An 18,960-nucleotide genomic window follows, 5' to 3' on the forward strand; every position below is an offset into this window, starting at 1 on the left:
AATAATTTTTTTTATTAACATTTTCTGAAAATTTTTTTTTTTAAATATTTTGAAGATACTTAAAAAAAAACTGATTTCCATGAATCATTTACAATTACCCATATAATATTTTTTTAACTTTGTCTCTTGATTGCTAACTCACCCAAATAATGACTTCCATTCATAGCCTCTCAGCAGCTAGCTGACCCAATAGATATAGCTACCAGCCTTTCTCTCCTGTTGATTAGCTGACCCAATAGATGACTTCCATTCATAGCCTCTCAGCATCTAGCTGACCCAATAGATATAGCTACCAGCCTTTCTCTCCTGTTGATTAGCTGACCTAATAGATGACTTCCATTCATAGCCTCTCAGCAGCTAGCTGACCCAACAGATATAGCTACCAGCCTTTCTCTCCTGTTTACTAGCTGACCCAATAGATGACTTCCATTCATAGCCTCTCAGCATCTAGCTGACCCAATAGATATAGTTACCAGCCTTTCTCTCCTGTTGACAAGCTGACCCACTAGATGACTTCCAGACTTTCTCTCCTGTTGACAAGCTGACCCACTAGATGACTTCCAGACTTTCTCTCCTGTTGACAAGCTGACCCAATAGATGACTTCTGACAGACCCACTAGATGACTTCCAGACTTTCCCTCCTGTTGACAAGCTGACCCACTAGATGACTTCCAGACTTTCTCTCCTGTTGACAAGCTGACCCACTAGATGACTTCCAGACTTTCCCTCCTGTTGACAAGCTGACCCACTAGATGACTTCCAGACTTTCTCTCCTGTTGACTAGCTGACCCAATAGATGACTTCCAGACTTTCTCTCCTGTTGACTAGCTGACCAAATAGATGACTTCCAGACTTTCTCTCCTGTTGACAAGCTGACCCACTAGATGACTTCCAGACTTTCTCTCCTGTTGACAAGCTGACCCACTAGATGACTTCCAGACTTTCTCTCCTGTTGACAAGCTGACCCACTAGATGACTTCCAGACTTTCCCTCCTGTTGACTAGCTGACCAAATAGATGACTTCCAGACTTTCTCTCCTGTTGACTAGCTGACCAAATAAATGACTTCCAGACTTTCCCTCCTGTTGACTAGCTGACCAAATAGATGACATCCAGACTTTTCCCTCTTTTTGACCAATTGATTCAATAAATATTTTCATACTTAATCTCTTGAAAGCTAGCAGACTCAATAGCTGACATCCAGACTTTGTCTCCTGCAAGTTACCGCCACACTTAACCTCCTGTTGGCTAGCTTAGCCAATAGATTATTTTCAGACTTAATCTCTAGATGGCTAACTAACCCAATAGAGTATTTCCAGAATTGAAAATTAGCCTTCTGATGGCTAGCTGACCTGGTCAGATTCCCTTTGTTAAGCCAAACACAGCCGAGCACTATCATATTACTTCTTTTATAAATGTTAACTGAACTATCCTTAATAATATTCACCCCTGATTTGTCAATGCTGAGAGGGGACTCTGAGAGTGCATTCTATAGAGCATTAGAGTTTCAAAGTGTTGTTTTGTTGATCCCAACTCTAGGCTGTTTGTATCACATGAAGCTGAGATCACAGATCCTCCTGTGTCGTGGTGGTGGTGTCCTTGGGAGGAGAGACTTAGCCTACTGTTGGCTAGCTGATTAAATATTTCCATATTTAACTTCCTGATGGCTACCAATGGGGACTGGGAGACCAGTTTTTACAGCATCAGAGTTCTAAAGTGTGTGGTTTGTTGGTCCCAACTCCAGTCAGTTGGAATCACAGAGAACCAAAATCATATATAATTCTGTGTTGTCGTGGTAATATCCTTGCGAAGACACTTTACACTCATTGATTTTGGTTGTATGTGGCAGGTCTCCCACATGTTGTTCAATGATATAATTACCAGCTGCTGGGATCATAAACCCAGCAAATTATTTGTCTATGCTATCTTCAGTGTACACCATGGAACTGACATATTGTCTTTGCCTCTTTATGCTACTCTCTAACAATGTACCTTTTTTTGACAGCCATTAACTCTGGTTGTTGCATGAAGCCAACTGATCTCTGAAGAATTTATCAATGAAATGACAATACTGTGTTATTCTAATGTTACCAGGCAAACAGAACTATGGAAAAACATTCTTTCATTGAACTCATTATTTTTGTCCTTTGGAAATATTTCAAGAGGAATACCGCATATTTCACATTCACTAGTATATATTTTGTCCATCTTTCCCACATCGCTTGTATAGAATTTGCAAACATGAATACTGACATTGCATTATGATAAAATACATGGAGAGTAAAAATCTGTCCCTAAATGACTCAAAGTCGGAGAAGAGTAACATCTTTGGTATCAATTTAGTGGCTTTCTTCCTTCAGGAATTAGTTTCACATACCTGTGAAGGACCTAATATCACAGACAACGTTGGTTTTTAGGGTTGAAGTGTCAAGTTCAAGTTTACTGTTTTAAGAAAATCCAAATCTGCTCTCTAGTGGCTACATTCATTTTATTTATGGAAAAGTTTTTGTTTAAGGGTTGAAGGGTCATATTCAAGGATTTAGAAAATCTAATCAGTGATCAAGTGACTTCATTTCTTTTGGGATCTGGATCAAACACACATCTGTCACAGTTAAACCATGGGAAGATAAGTATTCTTTGAGAAACATTTTTTCTTTTTTATATTTACTAGTTTGAAGATTTTTATTGAATTGAAATCTCGTTATTTTACTGCTTTTTTCGAGTTTCACATTACGTTTACTATTTCATTTTTTAAGTTTTGTAGTGTTTTCATTTTTTTATATTTACTCCATTTCAAAGAATTCTTCAGAATATCAGTTCATATTTACCATTTTCAAACATGGGCCGTCAGAGATGGGTTATGCTCCTAGAATGGGACAAAATTTAAGTATAAAAATAACAAAGGGCAATAAGTGATTTCTGATTCTTGTACACTGCCCTCCTCCTCAATGAGATCTATCTACCTATGAAGTTTGATATCTGTTATAGTTTTAGTATAATGTTCCGCACAAAATCTAAGTATGAAAAATAACAAAGGGCAGTAACTTCTAATTTATGTAAAATAGAGATAGAGTGATAGTTCTGGTGCAATGTACTTCTCTTTGTTGAGGTTTACATACCTATGAAGTTTCATATTGATACCTCTTATAATTTTTGTGTGATGCTCTGGACAAAATTATGATGGACGGACAAACAGACAAAGTGGCGAAGGGAGTATAAAAAGTTTCATAATATAAATATAGTGTATTACAATTTTAAATTTACACTTTAATGCAATTAACACTCCCCATGTCCACTATCCTTTTTGTTATGTTTCTTCACTTAATATCTTCCTGACATTTAGCTATTTCTAAAATCAATTCTTCTGTAAAAATAATATGGAACATCACAATACTTATGAGAGATGTACTATTAGCTAAAATCTTCTTAATACAAATCTATCCCACCCCAGGATCCCAGTGGTATTTTAGGAGAATCTAATATAAGATTTACACATGGAAACTTATTGTCAGCCAGAATATTGGTGGAATAAGCCTCAATGGAATAAACACAACATAATTTTTTTTCAAAAACATATATTCATACATTTTTTCAAAAACAAAATAAACAATTAAAATTGCTTTTGTTATATTGTAATTGTTTCATGCAGAATTTCCATCAGATGGTCCAGTGTGTGGTTCTGTAACTTTCGTTTTCCCAGCTTGTTGGAGAGTTTTCGGCATTTTCTGCCGCCTTGGATTTTTGAGTGCTAAGTCTTTTTCCCACTTCTGCTTGTACATAGTATAAAGCCTCATGGTAGCTTGTGCATCCTGAATCTGCAACAACAAACATCAAAGTCTGATAAGCCCATGCCTGGTAATAAGCCCATTCACATACACTGTAGTTTTAGTAATACAGTACTAACCAATGCCGTTGTCCTGTAGCCCACCTCCTTATTTTGAGAATTATTGTCAGAGTACAGTATTTATTAAATGTCCGTTAATAACTAAAATCTTTGTTTAATAGATATCAAAATGTTTGTAAGTGATAAAACTGTTCTCTTTGTTTAATCTTTTATCAGACAACTTGTCCGGTGGATGAAATAATGTGAAGTTGATAAAATGAAATGTTTTGTGACAAAATTTTAAGAGAATGACATAAATATATTAAACAAATATAATGACTTTCTATGAATTTTTTATATAAAATGAACTTATCACTAAACACGGATTTTTATCTGGCATCATAGAGTACACATTTATCAAATAACAATTACACATAATATAACCAGGTGATGTAATTCTCAAAATTTATCGTAATTTGTCTATTTTATTTGCTATAAAATATTCAAGATAAATACCAGAGCAAAAAGACAAAATGTTAAACCAAGTAAAACAAAGTAACTGGAGTGCCCTCAAAACTCTGCCTTTCTAAGCAGGGGAAGGATCTGAGCAGTGTACGCTATTATCTTCCGTTGTTTTGACATGTGAATATGTGAGATATTGGTAAAGTTTGAATTTTAGTCAATGAAGTTATATACATAGTTGCTACAGTAAAATACAGTTTAACATTTTCCACTAAAATTTTAACTGAGAATACAAAGTGAAAGTTTTACAATACCAGGTTACCGCACTGCAAGAGAAATGCCATTATGCATAAGATATCACTATAATATCATTTTCTGTATATCATCATTATCAGAGATAATATTTTCTAACATGTGTTATACACGACACATTTGTTTCATACCGAGCTATGTTCTCCTTCCTGTACTGCCACATCCAGAACCTTGGCCGTCAACTTCTTAAGTGATGGAGTCTTACCACAAAACATTTCTCTAAAAGGTTTATACTTGGATGTGTCACGAATCAGCTTTTTAGGGTGACTTAGATAAAGTACCTGTCAAACAAAGATGAGAAAATCAGGTCAGATACAAGACAATAACAAAATCCTATAACATCTAAAACCTGACTTCACTGACACCTGTCTATAACAACATCATGTTACATCCTAGAGGGAAAGGGAAATAAGTCTGTCCTAGAGGGAAAGGGAAATAAGCCTGTCCTAGAGGGAAAGGGAAATAAGTCTGTCCTAGAGGGAAAGGGAATGAGTCTGTCCTAGAGGGAAAGGGAAATAAACCTGTCCTAGAGAGAAACGGAAATAAGTCTGTCCTAGAGGGAAAGGGAAATAAGTCTGTCCTAGAGGGAAAGGGAGATAAGTCTGTCCTAGAGGGAGAGGGAAATAAGCCTGTCCTAGAGGGAAAGGGAAATAAACCTGTCCTAGAGGGAAAGGGAAATAAGTCTGTCCTAGAGGGAAAGGGAAATACGTATGTCCTAGAAAGAAAAGGAAATAAGTCTGTCCTAGAGGGAAAGGGAAATGTGCCTGTCCTAGAAAGAAAAGGAAATAAGCCTGTCCTAGAGGGAAAGGGAAATGTGCCTGTCCTAGAAAGAAAAGGAAATAAGCCTGTCCTAGAGGGAAAGGGAAATGTGCCTGTCCTAGAGGGAAAGGGAAATAAGCCTGTCCTAGAGAGAAATGGAAATAAGTCTGTCCTAGAGGGAAAGGGAATGAGTCTGTCCTAGAGGGAAAGGGAAATAAGCCTGTCCTAGATAGAAAGGGAAATAAGTCTGTCCTAGAGGGAAAGGGAATGAGTCTGTCCTAGAGGGAAAGGGAAATAAACCTACCCTAGAGGGAGAGGGAAATAAGCCAGTCCTAGAGGGAGAGGGAAATAAGTCTGTCCTAGAGGTAAAGGGAAATAAGTCTGTCCTAGAAGGAAAGGGAAATAAGCCTTTCTTAGAGGGAAATGGAAATAAGTCTGTCCTAGAGGGAAAGGGAAATAAATCTGTCCTAGAGGGAAAGGGAAATAAGTCTGTCCTAGAGGGAAAGGGAAATATGTATGTCCTAGAAAGAAAAGGAAATAAGTCTGTCCTAGAGGGAAAGGGAAATGTGCCTGTCCTAGAAAGAAAAGGAAATAAGCCTGTCCTAGAGGGAAAGGAGATTCCACTTATTTTTAAATGACATGATTATATGTCAAATGGAATCTAAAACTTGTGTCAATACAATAGGAAATTATGAAACTCGTTGGTATCAAATTGTTGCAGTGATCATTTTCATATTTCAGTGCCTCTACTAGGATTCGAACCCAGGACCTCTGGTTTACTAGTCTGATGCTCAACCGATCCAGCTAAAGAGAAGTTCTCTTCAGTCCAGTGGTATATTGCAGCTAGTATTTTACCATGGCTACAAAATACTGTGATATGTCATATATAATTTGATATGTCAAGAGCCTTTTGTGCATTAAACTGACATCAGATATGATCCTTTATGTCCAATGAAATGTCACCTGACTTTGAGGACATCTTGTTATTTAATGATAGGATATTTCAACTCTAAAGAATTCTTGCTATATCTAAACCTCAGAATACTGATACATTGTTATATGAGATGGTTCAGTCACTTACGATGTCAATTTTCCTGTACCAGAATATCTTACCTTTAAATCATTCTTTATTGCATGTCCCACCAATATTCTGCCTTTTATCATTTCTGCTAGGTTTTTACAGGCTTCTGAGAATTCAACACCTATAAATAAATAGAGAAATTCTCCAATTGTTAATCGGCTACAAATAAATATCATTTGATACAAGCCTACGACAAGTAAGCTACCACAGATATAATTCACATACAATTGTTGTTATATGAAACAGAGTAAAATACTAAAATGAACTTTCTGTCACAATTTTGTTCTCCAAATTTACCTTAGGTAAATAACAGATCATCTATGAAATCCATTTATTTATTTATTGATTTTATTTGTTTTTTCTTTAATTCACTTAAATGCAAAGGAATCTTTGGTATTTAAGCATAGAACATTTCTAATATTCCGCCCTCAATTATAAACAAGTTTTAGATATTTATGATATAAAACATTCATAATAATAATGATTTCTTTGTCTGGCGTAAAAAAGCTGAAGTTGTGATTTTGTTCACACATTGACAAGGATATAACTACAGAAGATAATTTAACCCCTATACACAAACCTTTTAGCATGTCCTCCTCTCGAACACCACTGACCCAGGTTCTATAATCTGTCACTTGTTCCTGGGGTTTTACAAACGTGTCATAGATACAATGGCCAAAATGATTGACCAGTGAGACTCTGGCCAGCATGTCCTGTTTACTGTTACTGCCCACACCAACAAACTCGCAGTCTAGAGCTACTGCCTTGGTCAAACTGAAAAGTGGTGCAGTGAAACTTTACAGTCTCAGAGTCACAAGAGGTGGACACACCAACAAACTCGCAGTCTAGAGCTACTGCCTTGGTCAAACTGAAAAGTAGTGCAGTGAAACTTTAGAGTCTCCGAGTCACAAGAGGTGGACACACCAACAAACTCGCAGTCTAGAGCTACTGCCTTGGTCAAACTGAAAAGTGGTGCAGTGAAACTTTAGAGTCTCAGAGTCACAAGAGGTAGACACAACACAAACTCTACAGTCTAGAGCTACTGCCTTGGTCAAACTGAAAAGTGGTGCAGTGAAACTTTAGAGTCTCCGAGTCACAAGAGGTAGACACAACACAAACTCTACAGTCTAGAGCTACTGCCTTGGTCAAACTGAAAAGTGGTGCAGTGAAACTTTAGAGTCTCCGAGTCACAAGAGGTGGACACACCAACAAACTCGCAGTCTAGAGCTACTGCCTTGGTCAAACTGAAAAGTGGTGCAGTGAAACTTTAGAGTCTCCGAGTCACAAGAGGTGCCCACACCAACAAACTCGCAGTCTAGAGCTACTGCCTTGGTCAAACTGAAAAGTGGTGCAGTGAAACTTTAGAGTCTCCGAGTCACAAGAGGTGGACACACCAACAAACTCGCAGTCTAGAGCTACTGCCTTGGTCAAACTGAAAAGTGGTGCAGTGAAACTTTAGAGTCTCAGAGTCACAAGAGGTAGACACAACACAAACTCTACAGTCTAGAGCTACTGCCTTGGTCAAACTGAAAAGTGGTGCAGTGAAACTTTAGAGTCTCAGAGTCACAAGAGGTAGACACAACACAAACTCTACAGTCTAGAGCTACTGCCTTGGTCAAACTGAAAAGTGGTGCAGTGAAACTTTAGAGTCTCAGAGTCACAAGAGGTAGACACAACACAAACTCTACAGTCTAGAGCTACTGCCTTGGTCAAACTGAAAAGTGGTGCAGTGAAACTTTAGAGTCTCAGAGTCACAAGAGGTGGACACAACACAAACTCTGGAGCCTCAAGGTAGGGGATTTCATCAACACAAACTCTGGAGCCTCAAGGTAGGGGACTTCATCAACACAAACTCTGGAGCCTCAAGGTAGGGGACTTCATCAACACAAACTCTGGAGCCTCAAGGTAGGGGATTTCATCAACACAAACTCTGGAGCCTCAAGGTAGGGGACTTCATCAACACAAACTCTACAGCTTCTAGGTTGGGGACTTCATCAACACAAACTCTACAGCTTCTAGATTTGGGACATCATTATACAAACTCTACAGCTTCTAGGTTTGGGACATCATTATACAAACTCTACAGTTTCTAGGTTGGGGACATCATTAACACAAACTCTACAGCTTCAACGTTGAAGACTTCATCAACACAAACTCTACAGCTTCTAGGTTGAAGACTTCATCAACACAAACTCTACAGCTTCTAGGTTGAAGACTTCATCAACACAAACTCTACAGTTTCTAGGTTTGGGACATCATTATACAAACTCTACAGTTTCTAGGTTTGGGACATCATTATACAAACTCTACAGCTTCTAGGTTTGGGACATCATTATACAAACTCTACAGTTTCTAGGTTGGGGACTTCATCAACACAAAATCTACAGCTTCTAGGTTGGGGACTTCATCAACACAAACTCTACAGCTTCTAGATTTGGGACATCATTATACAAAATCTACAGCTTCAAGGCTAGGGACATCATTAAACAAACTCCAAATCTTCTAGGTTAGGGACATCATTATACAAACTCTACAGCTTCTAGGTTCCTGACTTCATCAACACAAACTCTACAGCTTCTAGATTGGGGACGTCATTACACAAACTCTACAGTTTCTAGGTTGAGGACATCATTATACAAACTCTACAGTTTCTAGGTTGGGGACTTCATTATACAAACTCCAAATCTTCTAGGTTAGGGACATCATTATACAAACCCTACAGCTTCTAGATTTGGGGACTTCACCAACACAAACTCACAAACATCATTATACTACAGTTTCTAGGTTTGGGACATCATTATACAAAGTCTACAGTTTCTAGGTTTGGGACATCATTATACAAACTCTACAGTTTCTAGGTTGGGGACTTCATTATACAAAATCTACAGCTTCTAGGTTTGGGACATCATTATACAAACTCTACAGTTTCTAGGTTTGGGACATCATTATACAAACTCTACAGCTTCAAGGCTAGGGACATCATTAAACAAACTCCAAATCTTCTAGGTTAGGGACATCATTATACAAACTCTACAGCTTCTAGGTTCCTGACTTCATCAACACAAACTCTACAGCTTCTAGATTTGGGACGTCATTATACAAACTCTACAGTTTCTAGGTTGGGGACATCATTATACAACCTCTACAGTTTCTAGGTTTGGGGACTTCATCAACACAAACTCTACAGCTTCTAGGTTAGGGACATCATTATACAAACTCCAAATCTTCTAGGTTAGGGACATCATTATACAAACTCTACAGTTTCTAGGTTTGGGGACTTCACCAACACAAACTCTACAACTTCTAGGTTTGGGACATCATTATACAAACTCTACAGTTTCTAGGTTGGGGACTTCATCAACACAAACTCTACAACTTCTAGGTTTGAGACATCATTATACAAACTCTACAGTTTCTAGGTTGGGGACTTCATCAACACAAACTCTACAACTTCTAGGTTTGGGACATCATTATACAAACTCTACAGTTTCTAGGTTTGGGACATCATTATACAAAGTCTACAGTTTCTAGGTTTGGGACTTCATTATACAAACTCTACAGCTTCTAGGTTGGGGACTTCATTATACAAACTCTACAGCTTCTAGGTTTGGGACATCATTATACAAACTCTACAGTTTCTAGGTTGGGGTTTCTCATCAACACAAACTCTACAACTTCTAGGTTTGGGACATCATTATACAAACTCTACAGTTTCTAGGTTTGGGACATCATTATACAAAGTCTACAGTTTCTAGGTTTGGGACATCATTATACAAACTCTACAGTTTCTAGGTTGGGGACTTCATTATACAAACTCTACAGCTTCTAGGTTTGGGACATCATTATACAAACTCTACAGTTTCTAGGTTGGGGACTTCACCAACACAAACTCTACAGTTTCTAGGTTGGGGACATCATTATACAAACTCTACAGTTTCTAGGTTTGGGACATCATTATACAAACTCTACAGTTTCTAGGTTTGGGACATCATTATACAAACTCTACAGTTTCTAGGTTGGGGACTTCACCAACACAAACTCTACAGTTTCTAGGTTGGGGACATCATTATACAAACTCTACAGCTTCTAGGTTGGGGACTTCATTATACAAACTCTACAGCTTCTAGGTTTGGGACATCATTATACAAACTCTACAGTTTCTAGGTTGGGGACTTCACCAACACAAACTCTACAGTTTCTAGGTTGTAAACAAACACATGGACTTCATTATAAACAACACATCTACAGCTTAAACAAACACTAGAGTATTAAACAAACACATGTACATTACACAAACTAAACAAACACATGCGTATAAGTAAACAAACACATGTACTGAGATAGGGTAAACAAACACATGTATCAATAAACAAACACATGTACTGAGATAGAGTATAAGTAAACAAACACATGTTGAGATAGAGTGTATCAAAATACAAACATTGTACTACAGTATAACTATCATGTAAAATAGTAAACAAACACATGTACTGAGATAGAGTATTAAACAAACACTATACACAAACACATGTACTGAGATAGAGTATAAGTAAACAAACACATGTACTGAGATAGAGTACACAAGTAAACAAACACATGTACTGAGATAGAGTATAAGTAAACAAACACATGTACTGAGATAGCGTATAACTATACAAACACATGTACTGAGATGTATAAGTAAACAAACACATAAGTAAACACAACTGAGATAGACTAAACAAACACATGTACTGAGATAGAGTATAACAAACAAACACATGTACTGAGATAGAGTATAACTAAACAAACACATGTACTGAGATAGAGTATAAGTAAACAAACACATGTACTGAGATAGAGTATAAGTATAAACAAACACATGTACTGAGATAGAGTATAACTAAACAAACACATGTACTGAGATAGAGTATAAGTAAACAAACACATGTACTGAGATAGAGTATAACTAAACAAACACATGTACTGAGATAGAGTATAACTAAACAAACACATGTACTGAGATAGAGTATAACTAAACAAACACATGTACTGAGATAGAGTATAAGTAAACAAACACATGTACTAAGTATAACTAAACAAACACATGTACTGAGATAGAGTATAACTAAACAAACACATGTACTGAGATAGAGTATAAGTAAACAAACACATGTACTGAGATAGAGTATAAGTAAACAAACACATGTACTGAGATAGAGTATAACTATACAAACACATGTACTGAGATAGAGTATAACTAAACAAACACATGTACTGAGATAGAGTATAAGTAAACAAACACATGTACTGAGATAGAGTATAAGTAAACAAACACATGTACTGAGATAGAGTATAACTAAACAAACACATGTACTGAGATAGAGTATAACTAAACAAACACATGTACTGAGATAGAGTATAACTATACAAACACATGTACTGAGATAGCGTATAACTATACAAACACATGTACTGAGATAGAGTATAAGTAAACAAACACATGTACTGAGATAGAGTATAAGTAAACAAACACATGTACTGAGATAGAGTATAACTAAACAAACACATGAGTATAACTAAACAAACACATGTACTGAGATAGAGTATAAGTAAACAAACACAAACACTGAGATAGTAAACAAACACATGTATAACTAAACAAACACATGTACTGAGAAACAAACACAGTATAAGTAAACAAACACATGTACTGAGATAGAGTATAAGTAAACAAACCATGTACTGAGATAGAGTATAACTAAACAAACACATGTACTGAGATAGAGTATAAGTAAACAAACACATGTACTGAGATAGAGTATAAGTAAACAAACACATGTACTGAGATAGAGTATAAGTAAACAAACACATGTACTGAGATAGACTATAAGTAAACAAACACATGTACTGAGATAGAGTATAAGTAAACAAACACATGTACTGAGATAGAGTATAACTAAACAAACACATGTACTGAGATAGAGAATAACTAAACAAACACATGTACTGAGATAGAGTATAACTATACAAACACATGTACTGAGATAGAGTATAACTAAACAAACACATGTACTGAGATAGAGTATAAGTAAACAAACACATGTACTGAGTATAACTAAACAAACACATGAGTATAACTAAACAAACACATGTACTGAGATAGAGTATAAGTAAACAAACACATGTACTGAGATAGAGTATAACTAAACAAACACATGTACTGAGATAGAGTATAAGTAAACAAACACATGTACTGAGATAGAGTATAAGTAAACAAACACATGTACTGAGATAGAGTATAAGTAAACAAACACATGTACTGAGATAGCGTATAAGTAAACAAACACATGTATAAGTAAACAAACACATGTACTGAGATAGAGTATAAGTAAACAAACACATGTACTGAGATAGAGTATAACTAAACAAACACATGTACTGAGATAGAGTATAACTAAACAAACACATGTACTGAGATAGAGTATAACTAAACAAACACATGTACTGAGATAGAGTATAACTAAACAAACACATGTACTGAGATAGAGTATAAGTATACAAACACATGTACTGAGATAGAGTATAAGTAAACAAACACATGTACTGAGACAGAGTATAAGTAAACAAACACATGTACTGAGATAGAGTATAAGTAAACAAACACATGTACTGAGATAGAGTATAACTATACAAACACATGTACTGAGATAGAGAATAAGTAAACAAACACATGTACTAAACAAACACAGATAGAGTATAAGTAAACAAACACATGTACTGAGATAGAGTATAAGTAAACAAACACATGTACTGAGATAGAGTATAACTAAACAAACATATGTACTGAGATAGAGTATAACTAAACAAACACATGTACTGAGATAGAGTATAACTAAACAAACACACATGTACTGAGATAGAGTATAACTATACAAACACATGTACTGAGATAGAGTATAAGTAAACAAACACATGTACTGAGATAGAGTATAACTATACAAACACATGTACTGAGATAGAGTATAAGTAAACAAACACATGTACTGAGATAGAGTATAAGTAAACAAACACATGTACTGAGATAGAGTATAAGTAAACAAACACATGTACTGAGATAGAGTATAAGTAAACAAACACATGTACTGAGATAGAGTATAAGTAAACAAACACATGTACTGAGATAGAGTATAAGTAAACAAACACATGTACTGAGATAGAGTATAAGTAAACAAACACATGTACTGAGATAGAGTATAAGTAAACAAACACATGTACTGAGATAGAGTATAAGTAAACAAACACATGTACTGAGATAGAGTATAAGTAAACAAACACATGTACTGAGATAGAGTATAAGTAAACAAACACATGTACTGAGATAGAGTATAAGTAAACAAACACATGTACTGAGATAGAGTATAACTATACAAACACATGTACTGAGATAGAGTATAAGTAAACAAACACATGTACTGAGATAGAGTATAAGTAAACAAACACATGTACTGAGATAGAGTATAACTAAACAAACACATGTACTGAGATAGAGTATAAGTAAACAAACACATGTACTGAGATAGCGTATAACTATACAAACACATGTACTGAGATAGAGTATAAGTAAACAAACACATGTACTGAGATAGAGTATAAGTAAACAAACACATGTACTGAGATAGCGTATAACTAAACAAACACATGTACTGAGATAGAGTATAACTAAACAAACACATGTACTGAGATAGAGTATAACTATACAAACACATGTACTGAGATAGAGTATAAGTAAACAAACACATGTACTGAGATAGCGTATAAGTAAACAAACACATGTACTGAGACAGAGTATAAGTAAACAAACACATGTACTGAGATAGAGTATAACTATACAAACACATGTACTGAGATAGAGTATAAGTAAACAAACACATGTACTGAGATAGAGTATAAGTAAACAAACACATGTACTGAGATAGAGTATAAGTAAACAAACACATGTACTGAGATAGAGTATAACTATACAAACACATGTACTGAGATAGAGTATAAGTAAACAAACACATGTACTGAGATAGAGTATAAGTAAACAAACACATGTACTGAGATAGCGTATAAGTAAACAAACACATGTACTGAGATAGCGTATAACTAAACAAACACATGTACTGAGATAGGGTATAAGTAAACAAACACATGTACTGAGACAGAGTATAAGTAAACAAACACATGTACTGAGATAGAGTATAACTATACAAACACATGTACTGAGATAGAGTATAAGTAAACAAACACATGTACTGAGATAGAGTATAACTATACAAACACATGTACTGAGATAGCGTATAACTATACAAACACATGTACTGAGATAGAGTATAAGTAAACAAACACATGTACTGAGATAGAGTATAAGTAAACAAACACATGTACTGAGATAGAGTATAAGTAAACAAACACATGTACTGAGACAGAGTATAAGTAAACAAACACATGTACTGAGATAGAGTATAACTATACAAACACATGTACTGAGATAGAGTATAAGTAAACAAACACATGTACTGAGATAGCGTATAAGTAAACAAACACATGTACTGAGACAGAGTATAAGTAAACAAACACATGTACTGAGATAGAGTATAACTATACAAACACATGTACTGAGATAGAGTATAAGTAAACAAACACATGTACTGAGATAGAGTATAACTATACAAACACATGTACTGAGATAGCGTATAACTATACAAACACATGTACCGAGATAGAGTATAAGTAAACAAACACATGTACTGAGATAGAGTATAAGTAAACAAACACATGTACTGAGATAGAGTATAAGTAAACAAACACATGTACTGAGACAGAGTATAAGTAAACAAACACATGTACTGAGACAGAGTATAACTATACAAACACATGTACTGAGATAGAGTATAAGTAAACAAACACATGTACTGAGACAGAGTATAAGTATACAAACACATGTACTGAGATAGAGTATAACTATACAAACACATGTACTGAGAAAGAGTATAACTATACAAACACATGTACTGAGATAGAGTATAAGTAAACAAACACATGTACTGAGATAGAGTATAACTATACAAACACATGTACTGAGATAGCGTATAAGTAAACAAACACATGTACTGAGATAGAGTATAACTATACAAACACATGTACTGAGATAGAGTATAAGTAAACAAACACATGTACTGAGATAGCGTATAAGTAAACAAACACATGTACTGAGATAGAGTATAAGTAAACAAACACATGTACTGAGATAGAGTATAAGTAAACAAACACATGTACTGAGATAGCGTATAAGTAAACAAACACATGTACTGAGACAGAGTATAAGTAAACAAACACATGTACTGAGATAGAGTATAAGTAAACAAACACATGTACTGAGATAGAGTATAAGTAAACAAACACATGTACTGAGATAGAGTATAAGTAAACAAACACATGTACTGAGACAGAGTATAAGTAAACAAACACATGTACTGAGATAGAGTATAAGTAAACAAACACATGTACTGAGATAGAGTATAAGTAAACAAACACATGTACTGAGATAGAGTATAACTATACAAACACATGTACTGAGATAGAGTATAAGTAAACAAACACATGTACTGAGATAGGGTATAAGTAAACAAACACATGTACTGAGATAGCGTATAACTAAACAAACACATGTACTGAGATAGAGTATAAGTAAACAAACACATGTACTGAGATAGAGTATAAGTAAACAAACACATGTACTGAGATAGAGTATAACTATACAAACACATGTACTGAGATAGAGTATAACTATACAAACACATGTACTGAGATAGAGTATAAGTAAACAAACACATGTACTGAGATAGGGTATAAGTAAACAAACACATGTACTGAGATAGCGTATAACTAAAAACGTTTCAGTTACCCAGTGGAAATGCCCTCCTTCACCAACACACTGGCATCTTGTTTTTTAGTCTTCACAACAGGCCGTTTTGGTTGAACATCTAGTAGTGACTCATCCACATCATCAAACCATATATCTGGTGGTCTGTAAAAAAACAATCAAAGGACTGAAAGTACTGAAACAGGGAAAATAAAAACAGTGTTTAAATACAGTCCACATCCTTAACATCAAACCATATATCTAGTGACCTTAAAACCATAGTAATTTAACACTTGAGTCCACACTCTGAACATCAAACAGTATATCTGGTGAACATAGTCCACTCCAAACAAAATCCTTTGTTAGCACAAATTCTGAATTTTACTTATTGCGACACCTATATTACATTGTAATACATTACATCTGAACTCCTGAATATTCCTCTGCAATGAAATATAGGGTTTTATCTACAGTAAGAGGGTAAGACATATTTTCACTGAGCTTTTGATATTGTCATTTATTTTTGACCAATCAGATCACAGTATTTTGATATTTTCATTTATTTTTGACCAATCAGATCACAGGAACTGCTGTTAAATTATTCAGAATGACAACTTTTGTATTGATAGCCTTATAATGTGGTAGGGAACCTTCAATTCACATGTAATAATCATATTCAACAGAATGTTTCATGTGTTGTATTCATTTATTGTGTGTTAAATATTGTCCAGCTAATTAAAGATAATACAGCATGGATATAACTGACATATTCAAACTGGATTAATGAAAGGTGTGAAAAAATTGTACTGATAGAATATTCCTCGTTTCTTATGCACATTTTTGATGAATATCAAAGTTTCCATTTCACAGGATTAAATATGATATCCTCTTTTTCTGCTGCAATGATTCCTAGAATCAACGTATGATATGTGACTAACCTGTGTACATAAAAATGACATCGCATTTTCAATTTCTTTTCAGAAACTGTGATAAACATGGATAGGTATCTGCTTATTGCAAGGTAAACAATACATTAGAAAATAAGAAAATGTTCTGTATACCATTTGCTTACATTCAAGCACTTTGAGTATATTATACTCACTTTTCTGGTTCAATTTTCACTTCCTTTTTTCTTGAGTTTTGTTTTTTTGGTTTCGCCACTGGTAAAATTTTCTAAAACAGAAAAAGAGGAAACTTTCCACACTTAACAAACAGATGAAAGACATATTTTGCACAGCACAGTGCAACTGTAATGTATAACAAATATCACCTTCTTGAAATAATATATAGCATGATATAACATTCTGTTTGCTGTTCAACAGATAAACTTTAGGATATTTATACTTGAAAATATTTGTGCATTTTGCTCATCAGGAAAGGTACAGATTGATTCTCTGTATGAGTGAACAGGTTTAGTTCATATCTATCAATTTATTCCGAGTTAAAATCAATACACTATGTTATGATAATAAAATACCAGCCAATTTCTACCATACAGAACTCACTAAGGAGTCCTGATGTGACTGAGGTTCTGAGATGAAGGATATTAACTTTTAACTATCTAGGAATAAAGTGGACTCGTTACCTGTTTCAATTGTTCCCAATTAGAAGAGAAATCTTCTGGACGACTTGGAATTAGAGTAGGTTTTTTGTCTGTCTTTAAATGAACACTTGTATTGTTTTTTTCTGTCTCTCCTTTATCTTTTCCTTTCACATTGTTCATCTGTCTTTTTTTCTTTAAAACTTTCATATTTCGTTTTTTTCTATCTTTTTTTCTTTTTGAAGATGTCTGTGTTTTTGATTCCGTCTTATTCTCCCCATGTGACTTCTTTAACTCATGCTTTTTGGCTTCTGACCTTAGGTCACTCTCTGTGTGATTATTTTCCTTCAATGTTTTTGCTGTGTTTGCTATGTCAACTCGCTGCCTTTTCTTGTCACTTTGGATCCTTTTTTCACTTTGAAAATATCCTTCTTCCCTCTTCCTCTTCATCTTTTTGGGCTTTTCCATACCATTAATCTTCAATCGAAAAAAAAAATTAATAAACTAAGTCTATAAATATGAATGAATATATTAAGAATATATGTAGAAATACAAACTGATTCCCACAGTACCTCATTAAAAACACAACCACATATTCCGGTACATCTCAAGTACATATACTTTGTTTTTGCAAGGAATGGGGAAGTGAGTGTAAATTCTAAAATGCAAGCACAAACAAGCACAAATTATCTGTTATAACAACGATATATCCTATTTTTGGAGTTACATGAACAACAACATGGATTCAGTGCATATTTTTGTAAAGTCATCTGTATTGTAAAATTGATAAAAGGCAAAGTGTTCAAATTTTAAGTATACAAAACAATGAAGTAAAACCTAAAATCTGGCTTTTGTGGCTGCAGGAGCATGACCCTAAACAATACTTATTCTTGAAAGCCATGTTGATTAGCTGATCATAGGATTACTACAGGATTATGTATGAGGTGAGGGATTCATGATTAAATAAATGTACTAAGTCTGTGAATTCACTTATCAAATGTTCTAACAGGATCTGGTTTTTAACATTTTACTATGTCTGCCATTAAACTGTTTTGAGATACATGTACCGTTTTGTGTTGAAATATAAAGATGTCC

At 34.9% G+C, this 18,960-nt stretch overlaps 1 protein-coding gene across 1 annotated transcript; it reads right to left on the reverse strand.

Annotated features, from left to right (window-relative positions):
* Positions 1-3,623: 3,623 nt before the first annotated feature.
* Positions 3,624-18,340, reverse strand: LOC132548091 (uncharacterized). Its single transcript, XM_060211915.1, has 7 exons — positions 17,911-18,340; positions 17,428-17,498; positions 16,368-16,490; positions 7,017-7,210; positions 6,469-6,557; positions 4,728-4,877; positions 3,624-3,814 (listed from the first exon to the last, which is right to left on the reverse strand). Exons 1-7 carry the CDS (start codon positions 18,331-18,333, stop codon positions 3,641-3,643), a joined length of 1,224 nt encoding a protein of 407 aa, XP_060067898.1. The 5' UTR covers positions 18,334-18,340; the 3' UTR covers positions 3,624-3,640.
* Between the last annotated feature and the right edge of the window lie 620 nt (positions 18,341-18,960).

This window comes from Ylistrum balloti, unplaced genomic scaffold (genome assembly GCF_031769215.1).
Source record: "Ylistrum balloti isolate Yb309-2 unplaced genomic scaffold, AGI_CSIRO_Ybal_v1 Utg370000, whole genome shotgun sequence".
NCBI classification, from domain to species: domain Eukaryota; kingdom Metazoa; phylum Mollusca; class Bivalvia; order Pectinida; family Pectinidae; genus Ylistrum; species Ylistrum balloti.